At 53.6% G+C, this 15,303-nt stretch overlaps 7 protein-coding genes across 7 annotated transcripts; 4 read left to right on the top strand and 3 right to left on the bottom strand.

Annotated features, from left to right (window-relative positions):
* Positions 1 to 197: 197 nt before the first annotated feature.
* J4E78_006914 (uncharacterized protein) lies at positions 198 to 1,269 on the top strand (the record flags this gene model as incomplete). Its single annotated transcript, XM_049367524.1, has 4 exons — positions 198 to 489; positions 538 to 669; positions 730 to 860; positions 910 to 1,269. The coding sequence occupies 4 exons, from the start codon at positions 198 to 200 to the stop codon at positions 1,267 to 1,269; spliced, it is 915 nt and encodes a 304-aa protein (XP_049220494.1).
* A 154-nt stretch (positions 1,270 to 1,423) lies between these two features.
* Positions 1,424 to 2,023, bottom strand: J4E78_006913 (uncharacterized protein; the record flags this gene model as incomplete). Its single annotated transcript, XM_049367523.1, has 1 exon — positions 1,424 to 2,023. One exon carries the CDS (start codon positions 2,021 to 2,023, stop codon positions 1,424 to 1,426), a length of 600 nt encoding a protein of 199 aa, XP_049220493.1.
* Positions 2,024 to 2,296: 273 nt separating this feature from the next.
* On the top strand, positions 2,297 to 2,936 carry J4E78_006912 (uncharacterized protein; the record flags this gene model as incomplete). Its single annotated transcript, XM_049367522.1, has 2 exons — positions 2,297 to 2,504; positions 2,554 to 2,936. The coding sequence occupies 2 exons, from the start codon at positions 2,297 to 2,299 to the stop codon at positions 2,934 to 2,936; spliced, it is 591 nt and encodes a 196-aa protein (XP_049220492.1).
* Positions 2,937 to 3,610: 674 nt separating this feature from the next.
* J4E78_006911 (uncharacterized protein) lies at positions 3,611 to 5,096 on the top strand (the record flags this gene model as incomplete). Its single annotated transcript, XM_049367521.1, has 2 exons — positions 3,611 to 4,219; positions 4,269 to 5,096. The coding sequence occupies 2 exons, from the start codon at positions 3,611 to 3,613 to the stop codon at positions 5,094 to 5,096; spliced, it is 1,437 nt and encodes a 478-aa protein (XP_049220491.1).
* A 2,056-nt stretch (positions 5,097 to 7,152) lies between these two features.
* Positions 7,153 to 8,698, bottom strand: J4E78_006910 (Delta(14)-sterol reductase; the record flags this gene model as incomplete). Its single annotated transcript, XM_049367520.1, has 2 exons — positions 7,153 to 8,566; positions 8,625 to 8,698. 2 exons carry the CDS (start codon positions 8,696 to 8,698, stop codon positions 7,153 to 7,155), a joined length of 1,488 nt encoding a protein of 495 aa, XP_049220490.1.
* Positions 8,699 to 9,152: 454 nt separating this feature from the next.
* On the top strand, positions 9,153 to 10,385 carry J4E78_006909 (uncharacterized protein; the record flags this gene model as incomplete). The annotated part of the gene is made up of 3 exons (XM_049367519.1): positions 9,153 to 9,508; positions 9,620 to 10,127; positions 10,227 to 10,385. 3 exons carry the CDS (start codon positions 9,153 to 9,155, stop codon positions 10,383 to 10,385), a joined length of 1,023 nt encoding a protein of 340 aa, XP_049220489.1.
* Positions 10,386 to 11,007: 622 nt separating this feature from the next.
* Positions 11,008 to 15,286, bottom strand: J4E78_006908 (uncharacterized protein; the record flags this gene model as incomplete). The annotated part of the gene is made up of 3 exons (XM_049367518.1): positions 11,008 to 14,435; positions 14,586 to 15,015; positions 15,134 to 15,286. The coding sequence occupies 3 exons, from the start codon at positions 15,284 to 15,286 to the stop codon at positions 11,008 to 11,010; spliced, it is 4,011 nt and encodes a 1,336-aa protein (XP_049220488.1).
* Between the last annotated feature and the right edge of the window lie 17 nt (positions 15,287 to 15,303).

Below are 15,303 nucleotides of genomic sequence, written 5' to 3'. Positions count from 1 at the left end.
TGTCCAATTCGTTACGGATGTCGTACATAGAAGATTATAGGGATAGACGGTGTTGAGTCCCAGTCGTCTGGTAAAGCGACTTGGGGGGACTCGCATCGCTTGCTGCGATAGCAGGTCTGTCGCGATTTCCTTGCTACTCTCTCATCGTCGACCAGTTTCCGATCTCAGAACGCGTATATCTGAACTGCAATCTCTTCATGTTCGACATCCTCCGCAATCGTCCTCGGCACGAGCGGTTACTCCAACACGACTCGGAGTGCCATGACGACGACGACACTCTTTTGCCTGGCTCTTCTTCGTCGACCTTACTGACGCTTAAATCACCAGCGTTCGAAGGATCGAGCCGCGATGTGCGAGTCGCAGTGAGGACCCTCATAGCATGTACCATCGTATACGTTGGTGCTGCTTTGTGGATAGCCTTCACTGTGAACAGGTCAGCTTTGATCTCCGATCCAGATGACTTTTGTATCCATCATGTTTCGCGATACTGTATGTAATGGACTCGCGAAGAATATATGTCCTTACTGATGGCAACAGCACCGGTTGTCCGAGATGTGAAACCAAATTGGCATACGCAGTTGTTCAACGGTAGCTTTCTCCATCAGAACATCTATCGCCAGCCAGCGGGACCAGAAGTTGATGCTGCATGGGATGCGCTGGGTGTCAATTGTAAGTTGATTTTCTAGCAGTACCAGCAACGCGCACACTCAGTTCTGATTCCCGTACTAGATCGAAGTGTGGTGATACCCGAGGACGAAGCTGAGCGAACCGGATTGCGGCACGACCAGGTGAAAGTCAGCCAAGAGTATGGAGGTGGCTTCCCAGCGAACGTAGAAGGCCTCCATCACTTGCACTGTCTGGTATGCAGCAAGATCAGGTAGCGGACAGTACATCACTAACATTTCGAAGGACCTTCTCCGCAAAACACTATATTGGAACTATTCCTATTATTCGGCAAAGAAGGAAGGACCCTTCGTCAATAGCGAGTACATCGTGCGAGTACACACGACGCACTGCTTGGATATAATAAGACAGGTGCTTATGTGTAATCCAGACGTAGGTGTACTTGGTCAGGTGTGGTGGCAGGCCGACACTATGCCAGACCCGACGCCATTCGTGGACTTCAACACGAGGCACCGATGCCGAGACTATGAGCAGGTTCGAGAGTGGGCGGAGGCGCACCAGCTCCCACCGGAGACGGAGGTGAACATGAGTCGTTTTTACGAGATGCCGAAGCCGGGAGATTTCATCTTCCCTGAGATCCCATGAGGGTCGTGGACGCTGAGTTTGTCAGTGGACGTAGCTGAGAAATGTTCAGTCCTTCGTAGCAGTATGAAATATCTCGCACATGTCCTTTCCGTGACAGCCTGTGCAATATGTGCTGCGATAGTAGATGTGTGCGACAACTGGCGCAACGCCTTGTTCAGTTCTGGCGGGGCTTCACGACGCCATCGTGCACAATGTAGTACACGACTGTGCTGTCCGTGTCCACCGACGCTAATAGTACGCGCTTGGTTGTTCTCCACGGGTTGGTAGGGCGGTCCCCCTCTACTGTCGACGCGTCTGCTGCCGGCGGGACCATGGTGATGGCATCGAAGACCTGGGCCAGCCGACGCAGCGTCCACTTCTCGTTCAGCCTGGTGGGCAGTATCCATTCGCGCTCCGGCTCTGCCTTGACCTCCAAGCCACCTGCCTCGCCCTCGGCGCGCGCCTTCCGTTCGCGGTCGGCCTTCTTCAGCAGCTCCACCTGCTCGTCGGGGTGTACGTAGAGGCGGCGCGGGGGCAGCCCAGAGACCAGCGGGCGGGGAAGGGGCTCGTGAGTAGTCGGTGAGTGCGTGTGTACGTGGAGGTCGGACCAATAGTGCTGGTACTGGAGGTTGTGCAGTATCTGGCGGGCGAGCGATAACTCATTCGGAAGGTGGCTTGATGCTGCGGCTGCCTCGGGAGCGATTGATACGAACGTCTGCAGCGCGGCGGGCGCAACGGCACGTTTCATCTCTGTCTTTACGGCGACTGTCGTCATACTGGAGGCTGGGCGCGGAGAAGTGCTGGGGGACTATTGGTGGTGCAAGGTTTCGCACGTCGACGAAGCTACTCGGTTGTGGAAGGAGCGAAGATCTCAAAAAACACCCCGCCAGTCACGCGAAGGCTGCCGAGCGACTATGGGAAGGGGCGACGCGGCCTAGGCAGCAGACAGCGTCCATTCTTATAGCTTGTGCAGTTGGGTTATTTTCGCAGTTCAAGACTCCTTCGAAACTTCCAAGAAACATTCAACCATCTTCGCAAGACCGTCGTCATGCTCGCAGCAATCTCCATCCCCACACTTCTGCTTCTGGCTAGCGTTGCCGTTGCCCAAGACGATACACCCTCAGTCGCGACCTCGCCATTCGTCAGTCCTACGCCGGAGTCTGAAGCACTGTATACTATTCAGACTCAGACCGCTACTGATGATGTCGACCCATGGTCGTGCTACATGGAGTGCGTTCAGCCTCCATGCCCGGCATGTAAGTACATCCTCTTCGGCCTGTCGCGCAATGTGTTTAACAATAGTAGGCACCGGCAGCATGATGAGCGTTCCCCCGGTTTCTATGCCCAGTGTAACGGACGTGTCCGTCATCCCTCCGGTTTCCATGCCCACCGTGACGGACGTGTCAATTCCACCACAGTCTGGCATCTCCGTCGTCACAACGCCTGTTCCTATGCCCACTGTAACGGACGTATCAATCCCCCCTCAAGACTCCACTGGCGCCATGTCAATTCCTGAGGGCGAGACTCCCATCTCTAGCGGCGCTGTTGACACGCCTTCTTCGAGCCTTGGCTCGGCCGCGAGTGCGACTAGCTCTGGTCTACCAGAGCAGACAGAAAACGCTGCCGCAGCGAGGGGTCGCGACATGCCCGTCGTTGTCGCTATTGCCGGCGCTCTGGCTTTCTTGTGAGTACTGGGTTGAGAACGAGGGTGTCAGACTGTTCAAATCAGTTGTTTGTTTTGTGTTGTCAATGCGACGGCTGCGTTGGTGCGCGTCGGAGCGACTCCGGTTGCCAATACTGCATGCACTCGAACGATGGGACCATTGTAGAAAGGTGCATTCGCAGTAAAACTCTGCTGAATACGATACATAAACGAAGAACAATAATCACCCAAGACTCTAATGTATCTCGCAAGCCTAACCGTGACGCGCGGACTGCGACGCCATTACGTGTGGCGAAGTACCTCTCGCGTATTCGTATAGCCACCCGGGCATCTAACGGTGGCTTATACGCGCTGCACGTCAGTGGGTCTGGGGTTGGCAGGAGCCGCGTCTACAACAATCTAGGCCGTCTCCTTCCCTCCACGCCAGCGCCAACACCATATAACCTTGGGTGCCCAGCACTCGCAACCATGTCGATTTTCAGACGGCTCCTGCTATTCTTCGAAGCCGGTTTCATACAAGCACCCCTATACCGGCCCAAGTGATAGCGAACGGAAAGCAGGGATCTCGCCAAGGCACTGTGTCATTGCCAATCGTACCAACGATCAACCACTTGGCTGACACGTCGAACCGCACACGCGCTTCAACGGGGCGAATCCCCTACAAAACAAGCGCGAGCGTGCACTTCACTCTCACCAGTCATGGCTTCCCCGAATAGCAACGTACCAACGCCAGTGCCGTTCCCTCAGCCTGAGGGCATTCGCAACCCCAATGCAGCGAGCCCTACCGCAGAGTCGCCCTCAACCAAGACGCGCGAACGAACCTCCACCAATGCCTCCATCGTCTCGAACAAGATCCGTACCGCGACTGGTAAATTGATGGACGTGAACCCGCCGCCCGGCATGTGGGCTGCCGCAGGAACGACTGCCGCCAAAGCACCTTCGATAACGGACATCAGAAAGGGCTCATTTGGTTCTGACGGATGGAACGAAGACTCGCAACGGAAGAGAGCAGGTTCACGAACAAGCCAGGGCGAGCAGCGGTCGCGAGCTTCCACCAACGCAGCATCACCGATAGATCAATCTGAGCGTCCGTCTTTCGGTGGTCAACGCAAGGTCTCGTCGAGCAATGCATTGAACACCGAAGCCTTTCCTGCTCTAGCTGAAGAGGATACAAGACAAGTTGCGGGATACGATGGCTACGACGAGCGGCCCAATACCGGCAGACAATCAAAGCACGGCTCCGAATCCGCGACAGAGCACTTTGACGACGATAGGCCGCAGCAGCCAAAACGGACATCATCAGGACGGGTACGTCTTCTCCTCCACCGTCCAGACAAACATGCTAATTATGGCGCAGTATGCCAACGGCTACGTACCACCTCCCAAGTTGCCGTGGAAGAAATCGTTCATGATCGGGCTTAAAGGCTTTTGGAAGTGGTTCCTCACACCCGCCGGCTTCCTCATCACGCTCTACGGTCTGAACGTTGTCGCCTGGGGCGGTATGCTCTTCCTCCTACTCTGTAACGCCGCACCCGCCATGTGTACACCTACCTGTGACGACATCAATTCCCCGCGCCGGAAGTGGGTCGAGTACGATTCGCAAATCCTCAACGCACTTTTCTGCGTCACAGGATTTGGTCTCGCGCCTTGGAGGTTCCGCGATCTATACTACTGGGCTTGTTGGAGAATCGGAGGATCAGCCCGCACGGAGACGGGCATCAGACGTCTTGCTGGCATACATCGGGGATGGTTTCGGCTTCCAGGTTCAGATCGGCTGCCTGACAAAGCAGGCGCAACCGTCGTCGATCCGGAAGATCCAGCTGTACCAATTCCCGTCCAGATGATCCCCGACCCACCGCCCACGGCGATTCGCGCCCCACCCACTAAGAGCTGGAAGATGGATTTCGTCATATGGATGAATGTATGGAATACTTTCTTCCAGGTGGTTCTATGCTTCTACATGTGGCACTATAATCGCATCGACCGGCCTTCCTGGGCTACTGGTCTGTTCGTGGCTCTGGGATGCGGAGTGGCGGGTGCTGCAGGCATCATGATGTGGCACGAGGGCAAAAACGTCAAGAAGGTCGAAGGTGTGCCCATGCGTAGGGATTATGGAGACCAGCGAGACGACGAAGAAGCGCAGAATATTCCGCTCGTGACCACAGGAGTGGCGACGAAATCCTGAGGAATCTGCCCAGCGCCTTGTGTTGCGCAGCCAGCGAGGCTGAGAACGCTCATTGGAGCGGGACCCTCCCTTTCCTTCTTGGCGTTTGGTCTAGTTGTGGCGTTGCGTCGAACACAACATAGACACATTTTCATGATCGATACCCCAACAGCCCGCGGGCATTAGTACCACTTTTTAATAGCGTACCCATGACCTTTTCTGAGTCAACGTTTCTTCGTTTTTCTTCATCACGTCAGCTTTCCGTCGCGCAAAGAAGGTGCCGGAAGTTCCCTCCGGACTTCGCCATAGATCAACCTTATGTGAGCCTCGTGCTGACAAGCTTGCCGAGCTCCCCGGACAGGCCGAGCTGCATGCTAAGCGTTCCCGAAGCAGATCCGTTGATCGAATGACGTATCAACGTCGTACTTTCTACGGACTGGTGACAGTTGCACGCGCTCTTGGTATTTATTTAGCCAAGGCCTTGTGATCTTCTTGTCTCGCATTTTGCACCTTCATCCATTTCGTACCTACATTTATTTCCAGTCGTACCTTCTTCCTCTAAACAAATAACGTTACCAGCAAACACTCCAAGAGACTACAAGAGATGGCAGCGCAAGAATATTATCTAGGTACAGCGGCTGCGCATGAACTGCCAGGCAGCCACCCGCCAAATCCATATCCACCGCAGCCACCAAAGCCGCCACAATACCAACAACCACCTGCGCAACCTCCACGACCACACGTTAGCAATCCTCCATATGCGAACACGCCACCACCATCATACTCAGCATATCCCCAGGCCCCGCCGCAACAGCCTCATGGCTATCCACCTCAACAACAACACCAACACCAGTACTACCCAGAGAAGAAAAACGCTCAAGCTATGACAGCGCCATACCCCCAAACACCACCAGCGGGCGGCTACTACCCACCCCAACGGCCGATGCCCCAAAACAACGGCTACTTCGGCGCCCCTCTTCAACCCTACAGAAGCCACTCGCAACCCGCGCGCGTGCGCTTCGCAGATCAAGACTCCGACCGCAGCACAAGTCTAGGCTCCATGTCCGACTCTGACGATTACTCCCCACCCCGGCACAGCAGCAGCAGCAGGCATCATCGCCATCACAGCCACTCTACCCGCGACCGTTCCACCTCTCGCGACCGCGATCGCTCGCGCAACGAACGCAGACACAAGCCACGCAAATCACACTCGTTTGACAAGGCACATGAGGACAAGCACAAGAACAGAGACACGTTCCTCGGCGCTGGCGCAGGCACGATCATCGGGGATGTGATCTTCCCTGGTTTGGGCACAGCAGCCGGATTGGTGCTGGGTGGCTACGGCGGGAGGAAGTATGCCGATCAGAGGAGTAAGAGCGATTATGCTGGGAGTGAGAGGAGGAGTCATCGGGGGAGTAGGAGAGCGGGGGATGATGGATGGGATGAGAAAACGAAGACGTATCGGAAGGGTGCGGCTGTTAGGTGATCACATTTACGATCATGATTATGGTTTGCTCATGCTCTCGATGATGTTACGATTTCTGTCCTTTCTAACTACGGTTTATGACGGGAATGACGTGGGATGATGAAGGAATGACCTGCTTTATACGCTGCTGGACAGCACGACTTTAGTTATTAGTATCAATGTATTCTCAACTTCTTGCAACACATCTTCCATGGCATGGTCGGCTTACGTCATGTGAATAAACATTATTGTAAGTTGGCATGTTCGTCTTCGATCGCTCGAGAGCGATAGCGCTACATGTCCATCTACCTGTCCCTACATTTTCGGCGCACGTCTTCAATCGTCTTCACGATAGCGTTGCAGCCGTTCTCCAACTTCAGTCACGCTCTCCAGGATGTATGTCTTTGACCGGCCGTGCGGTAGCATTCCATCTTCCTCCCCAATAATGATACATGGATGTATGTCTTCAACCGAACTTGCGGTAGCATTCCATCCTAAGCCTCCAGATATAAATACAAAAATAAACATAACGGGTGCACGTCTTCAACCGCGCGAAGCGGTAGCGTTACACCCTGATTCTGACATCCAATCAGAAGTCTTGGAAGAGACCTTCTAGTAGATGCCAGGTACGATCCTATAAGGGACAAGCTCGACGTAGCGGTCCCAATCCTTGCCGTACTTCCTGCGGCACTTCTCTTCATCACGACGCTCACGGTGGATAAGCAGGATGGCAAAGTAGACCATGAAGAAGTAGGTGAAGATCATACCCCAGCCCTTGGCCTCACCAGGGACGGCGTACTTTCCGTAACTGTTCTGGTAGAAGTAGGCATCGGTTTGAGCTGCTGTGATGGGAGACTGGGCTGCGTTCTTGATGAGGTAACCGGACATGGCAGTGGGTAGAACGTAGCTCCAGCTCATGAACCAGTCGCCAAGGTAGTTGATGTGACGCGCCATACCCCACCAGCCACTGATCAAAAGCTTGGAACCTGCGGCTGTCTCGATGCACTTGAGGTGCTTGACACGCGGGTCGTTGGGGTCGGTCCTGAAACGGTTCTTCTCGTTGTTTACAGAGCGGAAGATGTAGTATCCGATACCCTGGACAGCCAACACGCCAGCGATACCAACGGGACCGAGATCAACGGGGTAGTTGGACAGATAGCGGGTTTGGATGGAGTAGGTGAAGGGTACCCAAACAAGGTCACCGAAGGAAAGCATCATACCAAAGCCGTCGGCGATGATGTCGATGGTAGTCAGAATAGCAGGCTCCATGAACAGTGCGTCGAATGTGTACACGGTGTGGGCGATGGTGACGAGGAGAATGCTGTCAGTGACGCGGCCGAAGTTGCGGTATTGCTGCATGATGAAGGCCAAGTCGAGAATGATCCATCCCAGCATTCCGGGGCGAAGCTCGCACCAAGCCTTGATATCAACCTCGCCGAAGATGGGCATGTTGACACGAGGGTTCAGCTCACGTCCGATAAACCAGTCGTAGAGCATGTTGCCGGTACGGCCACCGGCAGCAAGCTCGCGCATAGATGGATCCTTGGGGTGCTTGACACTGAAAGAAGCGACGTAGCAGTAAGTGGCCAAGAAGTAGGAAATGAGAATGTTGCTTGTCAGGATCCCAACGTAGTTGTCGGTGATAAAGGTCCAGACGGGGAACTCGGCACCCTGGGAGATGGTACCGGCAGCGAGAAGAGTCATGATGAAGAGGGCTGAGTTCCAGGCATTGAACCTGTACTTGAGCCTTCCGCCGCTCCTGAGCTCGGTACCCTCAACTTCCTGGCCAGGAAGGAATCGGTAGAGGAACAGACTCAGGAAATAGTAGGCCAGCGTACCAAGGAAAGCCTGGGTGTTGAGTAGACCCGAGAAGCCAGTCCATCCTACCTCCTTCTTCAGCTGCTCGAGAGTGAAGCTGTAGGGGTGGAGAAGGACAGGCGCCGGGCATCCAGAGATGTCATTGCACAGAAACGTGAAGACGTACACCAAAACTGGAAGACCGAAGGAGATGATGAAAGCTCCAGGGCTGGAACGAGGTTAGCGTTGTGATCGTCAGGGCGCGCAGAAGTTGTGGATGGACTTACGGTCCTAGAAACTCATAGCCATGAGGCTCTTCAGCCAGCGACTTAGTCGCCTTGTCAGTCTTCGCTTTCGACATGTTTTCAATGTCGAATTGTCGCGTTCTCCAGCTCTTTCCGTTCCGGCTAGATCCGCCGAATGAGGGAGCTCGAGGAATAGGGGTCCGGTCGCGTCTTCACAACAAGGTTCCTTGTCGCAGTTGTTGTCTTCGCCGAGGGTGATTGTCGCGCCGCCTGAACCAAAGACAGCCACGGGTGCAGTGTCCTATATAGCAATGAATGAGGCTGGGCGCATCAGACGATGAAAGGGATCTCGGATTCCATTGCAGCCGTAATGACGCGCACACGCCATCTTGGCCGCGCTAACTGCTTTGGGCGCTACCGCCCGTCGTTACTGCCGCTGCAAGGCACTCGACATGGAAGGCGCGGCGCCGGAAGTCAACGTGTTGCGAAGATGGACAATCGTATCAGCTCCACCTTCACCGTCACCACGCCTCGACCCTCATAGTGCGTAGTGCGCCGATCAACTACGCGATGATATCCCTACTCTACTCGCTCCTGCTTCTGGCAGCGTCGGGCCCATTCGCAGCGGCCGCTTCGGACAAACAGCTCAAGCCATGTACCGTCATCTCTCCCACGTCCGAGCGCTTCTTCGACCTGAACCCTATGCGCCGCCAGCCACCATCGGAGTCGGATGGCAAGAAGAGTAGCAAGAAGGAGGGCGAAGAAGGCAGCTGGCATGCCAAGGGCTACGATTACAATGCCAACTTCACAATCAACTTCTGTGGACCTGTAGTGGAGGAGCTGGACAAGGTGCAAGATCTAGACAAGGGCCTTTGGAAGAACGTCAGCGCATTCTACGAGAGAGGAGATAGGCAATGGGCTATTGGGTGAGTCTCACACTCTATGAAGTGGGGATAGATGAAGGCGCTCAAGATGCTCGTTCACGACCAGGCTGAAGGATTCATTGAAGCGCAATGCTGACACCTTGCGATTTCTAGTCTCGAGAACTCAGAACCTATCTTCCGCGGTCGCAAACTCATTCTGAACTACACCGGAGGTTCGCTCTGCCCAGATCTGTCCTCGAAATCCAAGCGCACGCTCGAACCCACCTCTCTTGACACCCGCGAGATCATTGACGGCGACGATGACGATGACAAGGATGACGGAGACAAAAAGAAAGGCTCAAAGAAGACTGAGCGCCGCAAGACTACCATCATCTCTCTGCTTTGCGATAATGACCCGCTCGCGAAAACAAGTGTGTCCTTCGTCGCGGCGGTAGACGACTGCTCGTACTTTTTCGAAGGCCGCTCACCCTTCGCATGCGGCGGCGTACACCAGGATACCCAAGCACTAGGCCCCGGCGGCGTCTTCGGTGTCATCGTTATGATCGCCGTAGCCGTATACTTTGCAGGTGGTTGTGTCTACCAACGCACCGTCATGCACCAGCGCGGATGGAGACAGCTGCCCAACTACGCCATGTGGGCAGGCATCTGGCGCTTCTTCTCTGTAAGTCTACTCCGCTGTTGTCGTAGAAGGAGTAGTAGTAGCGCCCGGTGGTGATGACAGACGCTCGAATGTCTTGTTGGTGTTGCTGACATCGTGAAGGACATGTTCATCATTCTTACTTCGTCGTGTGCGCGCTTCATGCCTTCCCGCCGGGGCTACAGTCGCGTCTCGCTCGGCCAGGATAGCGGACGGAGGGGACGAAGGAATGAAGACGAGGATAGGTTAATAGACAACCTGGACGAGGAGTGGGACGATTAGATGTGGCAATACATTGGTATCGGGCATGGCATAACGACGCGGCGTTTACGGAGTTTGGTTGAGGACAATAGACGCTCAGGAGCGCTTGAACAAAAGACTTGTTGACTCTAACACCTTCTTCTGGGGAAAAGTGAACACGCTAGAACCTACATTGACGTTGGATCATTTACTTTGCGTGTTTTCATCTTGATGTAGGCTCCAGAGTGTGCGGCTTTTCTTTGTATGAGATGCTGATACATTACCGATGGGTTCAATTTCACAAGTGCACGTTCATGGAGATGTTTTGAAGACTGCATTGGTAACGCACTGACACCAAGTATCCCTTTCTCCACCCGGCCCAGAACTGAGTGGCTAAAGACACCATGTGCACCGGAGAAGTACCGACTGAAATTGCAAGAAAGATCGCTCGTTCCTCTCGTATCATCACCGAAATAGACCAGTTCCTCTCGCATGTGCTCGCGAGTCAACTTAACCAGGCCCTTCATATCAACTGATTCGGGGAAGGAACCCTACTATCTTGAACGCCCGCTTGACAAATCGACTAACGCCTGGGGTATAAAGCAGCGAACCATGAAGCAATACGGATATCGACGGCTGAGATGATGCTGTGTCGTGAGCACACCTACATCTCCTCATCTACCTCGTCGTCGACTCGGGCACGCCGGTCGACATGGTCGCCACCGTTCTTGGACATAGATGACTCAGTCTCCATCGGAGCTGCCTCATCAACGTCCTCCTCGACGGAGTCCTGTGCGGAGTCAACGATGCTGCGGTCGTCCTCCATGCCAACGTCCATCTGCTCTTCTCCCTCGGCTGTACTGTTTGCTGCGTCTTTCTCTGCTAAGATGACGCCGCGAGCGATGGGCTCAAAATGCGCATCGATGCCTGCCAAGATCTCTCTGATTTCCAACCTCATCTCCCTCTCTTCTTTTGATTGCAGATTAAGGGGCTGACAGCCAGCCGCGCCACCAAGCACTCGGGTATAGTCTCTGTCCATTTGCACGAAAATCTCATCAACCTTGGTTTCCATTGACTCTTGTAGTGCTTTACACATGTCATCAAGGTGCTTGTTGACTGTGGCGATGGCTTCATGGAACATCCTGTGTCGCTCCCGCTCCACATGATCTTCCATGTGTTGTTTCATGCGCTTGTAAGATCCAGCGCCACGCTCTTCTGTGCACACATCGTATACGTCATGCATGATGCCTGCGATACAAGGGCTGAAGTCACGGTTCGCTTCCCGCTGGAGTTCGTTCATTTGAGTGATGAGCGTAACCCCAAGATCCTTGAATAGCTGCTCGTAGTTGCAGACCTGTGTTTTTAAGATTGAGAGATTCGCCAGGCCAACGCCGCTGGTCCTCGCACGCTCTTCTATGGCTTCATGAAACTTGTGAAGAAGCGTGCCTGAATTGCCGATATACGCATCAAATGCTTTTGGAAGGCGCGTCTGGAAGGCTCGCTCCCAACCCGTTGCTAGTTGCTTGATGATGGGATCCACAAGATCGGAGTTGAAGTCACGGTGGCCGGCCGCAGAAGAATGATAAACGCCGTCGCGACGAACGACAGCCTTGTAGGATCCCCACGCTAGGCCACCTTGATCCTTGTAACCCCAAGCATGTGCTGTAGCTGGTGCAGATTCAATGGCCTTGTTGATGAGCTCTGGGCATTTGTCGAAGATTTGTGTCTTCATCTCAGATCGCATCTCTTTGATGCAAGCACCAATGGCTGCCTCTAATCCTTTCGTTAACTGAGTAAGCCGCCGCCCTAGGTAGCTGGCCTGCTTGCGCTTTTCCTCGTCCGTCATCTTCGAACCCGCCCCGTGGTTGGACATCCAGAGGTTGAAAGTGGTTAATATCTGGCAAACGCTGGTCAAGAACGCGCGGCTAGTTTGGATGCGTCCGCCTTCAGTAAGCTTCTTACAATGGTTCTGAAGTTGGGGCACTTCTGTCTCTTCGGGTGTTAGGAATCCGGGCACTTCATCGTCTTTTTGCATTCGGTCGCACATCTTCTGGTACGCGCGACTGCTGACGCAAAAGACTGGCAGAGACCTAGCAACCTGGCTGTAGTCGCGCATCTCCTCGTCGGGATTAAAGCTGTCTTCGTCTTCTTCGGCCGCGTTTTCCTGGTCGATTTCCTTGATGCCGGCAGCGAAATCCTGCTGAATAGCCGATTTGGAGTACTGGTTTCGGCCTGCAATACAGATGCGGCTGATCTCAGCTTTGATTTCATCCTTCTTTGCTTCCAGTTCTCGTATTTGAGGTTTCAAGTCGTCCATAGAGTGCTTGATTGCTATCCCTTCTCGCCTAGCGTTCTTCTTCGTTTCCTTTAGCTCCTTCAGTTTCTCTTTGATGTCAGTTTCGGATAGCCGCTTCCTTTCTCCCTGGAATGTGACTTCATCGTCGCTCCTAGACTCATCGGAATCGGAATCCTCAAAATCATCATCCGTATCGTCATCGAAAAGCTGTTTCCTTTTGCGTGCCTGCTTATTCGAGACGGCCTTCTTGCGCTTGTGAGTCTTGATTTGGGGTGCGAACACAGATTTCCCGTCGTCCAGTTGCTCCTGGAGTGATTCCCACACCTCAATGTCCTCACTTGCGCTCGACATCGCAAGCTTATAGACCTCTCGCGATTCGTTCAACTCTTGAATCTTGCTCCGAATCTGCTTTATCTGCTCATCGTGGCGTTCCTGTTCTTCTTCAAACGTTGCAACATTCTCTTCGAGCCCGAGACTGTCGATTGCTTCAGTGATAGAGATGTCATCTGTCTTCGAACAGATGAATGTAACACTGGAGAAGCCGCCGTCGTATTTGAGCTGCCTTTTGAAAGAGTCTCCGAGCAAGGTTTTAGCGGCTTTGTCGTCCACAGCTCGATTGATAGGAGCAACGATCCAAAGGCCAGTGCATTGCTTCATATAACCCTGAGCAACAGCAGCTCTCGCAGCGTTACTGTCATGAACACCCGGCAAATCCACAATGACTGCACCAGTCGAGAGCGCATGACTCTTCGTATAGATTTTGACGACCTTGATCAAGGGCCAGTACTCAGTTTGGAAAGCTGGCTTGGAGACCTTCTCCTTGTTCTTGTCCTTCTTGGCAACTTTCTCTTTACTATCCACGTAGCGTTGGAGCTCTCGATAGAAAGACTGCGGTCTAGCCGTGCGTATCTTTTTGGTAGTTCCAAGTACGTCGACAACGGATCGCTTGGACATGAGCGAAGGAATGGTGCATTCACCTAAAGCATCTTTGGCGACCGACGGGTAGACGGAATGGAACTTTGCCCATGCAACACCGGCATCAGAATTGGGATCCTGCGCCTCGCGCGAGAGAGAACCATTCTCGGAAAGGAACTCGCGCAAAAGAACTGTGAGTTCCTTCTCCCAGTCCGCCTGGCTGATGAACTCAATCTCGGCGCAGTATTTAGAGCCTGGGTCGGTGCTGCTGTTCCACGAGATCTCGGTAACCACCGCAGTGCAAGCACGCATGCAATTGGTAGGTACGAGCCGCTCTTCGTCAAGCATAGCGTTGATGACGCTGCTCTTCCCAGCTCCAGTATTGCCCACTACGCCGACCACAGTGCGCTTTCGCTGCGCTTGGGGAATGAGCTTCTCAATGGCTTGTACCCATGCCGCAGCGTCCGCATTAGATGCTGAGTATTTTAGAAACTTGTCTTTAAGGCTTGCGAGAACTTTGAGCGATGTGGAAACGCCAGCCTCAAGGATGTCAGGGTCTCGTAGCTCAATGACTGAGCGAATGCATCGATCAACGGAGCCCAACTCTTCTTGGACATCTTTTTCCGGCGAGGCGTCTCTGTTGAAAATCTTTTCCGGGTCAAAACTGCTTTCTGGCTCCACATGGCCATCTTGGGCAAGGGACGTATGTTGCAAAGGGATTGGCGACTGTCTCTCCTCCTTGACGGCGGAACAATTGTTCATTGGGCACATCGATGGTGCCGCAGGACGCGCATCAGTAGGTTCACGATGAGCAGCTTGCGCTGCACCCTCCGTAACTGAAGCAGCGGTTGGTCGAGGAATTGCCTGGCGGAAATTGTCCCCTGGAATTGACGGTGTGCTTAGTTCACTAGAAGAGCGCCGTGGTAGCTGATGAGATCGGTTTGGCACAGAATATTGAACAGGAGACCGTGATTGAGACCACGGCGGATACCTATCTGAGTCGAGTGCAGGTGCGCGGCTACTCAAAGTACTGGTATGCCTCGATGTCAACGGCGAAGCAAAGCTGGGATTATGTTGAGTTGCCGAATGGCCTGATGCACCATGAGAGGAAATGGAGGCTGTCTCAGCACCATAGCGTAGTGGTTCTCTTCCCATTGTTCCAGGGTTGACATGATTGTTTGCTGTTTGTTTAGCATCGTGACCAGACTCAATCTCCTGGTGCCGACGCGGGATCTCGGCTTGAATGAGCTCTTCCCTGAGCGATGGAGGGTCTTGTGTTTGATGTTGTACCGTTGCGTTGAGCGGGTCTACGGCATTAAAGACCACGACACTGTCTTCCGGCACTAAGAATGACTTGACGATATCGCTTTGGTCGACGACACAGCCTTTGTAACTAATGCGAACACCAATAAGATCATGCCGTTTCTCGTAAGTATCCTGAATCTTATTGATAGGAATTTTCTAGAAGCAGGTCAGCGGATGGGCGTGGTACTGCATCGGCGCATTCGAGGTGTATTCCGCGCGCATTGACGCCGCCAAAACATCGTTATCCCGGAACAGGGAAGGGTATAGAGCTTACATTGTGGCCTATCATCCATAAGAAATCGGTTTCCTTGAAGTCATCCTGCGTAGACTTGCGGTGATCGAGCACACCAATCCAGCACCGGCGTGCTTTGAGCTCCTGTTGTGGTACAACACGCTTGGCGCGTCGATGGAAGTCGTCCCAGTCCATTGCTAGGTTATGCTTAT

The sequence above is a fragment of the Alternaria triticimaculans genome (assembly GCF_023758025.1).
Source record: "Alternaria triticimaculans strain BMP 0046 chromosome Unknown scaffold_10, whole genome shotgun sequence".
Classification (NCBI taxonomy): Eukaryota; Fungi; Ascomycota; class Dothideomycetes; order Pleosporales; family Pleosporaceae; genus Alternaria; species Alternaria triticimaculans.
The sequence above is the reverse complement of the archived record's forward strand: the minus strand, read 5'-3'. Positions and strand labels throughout refer to the sequence as shown.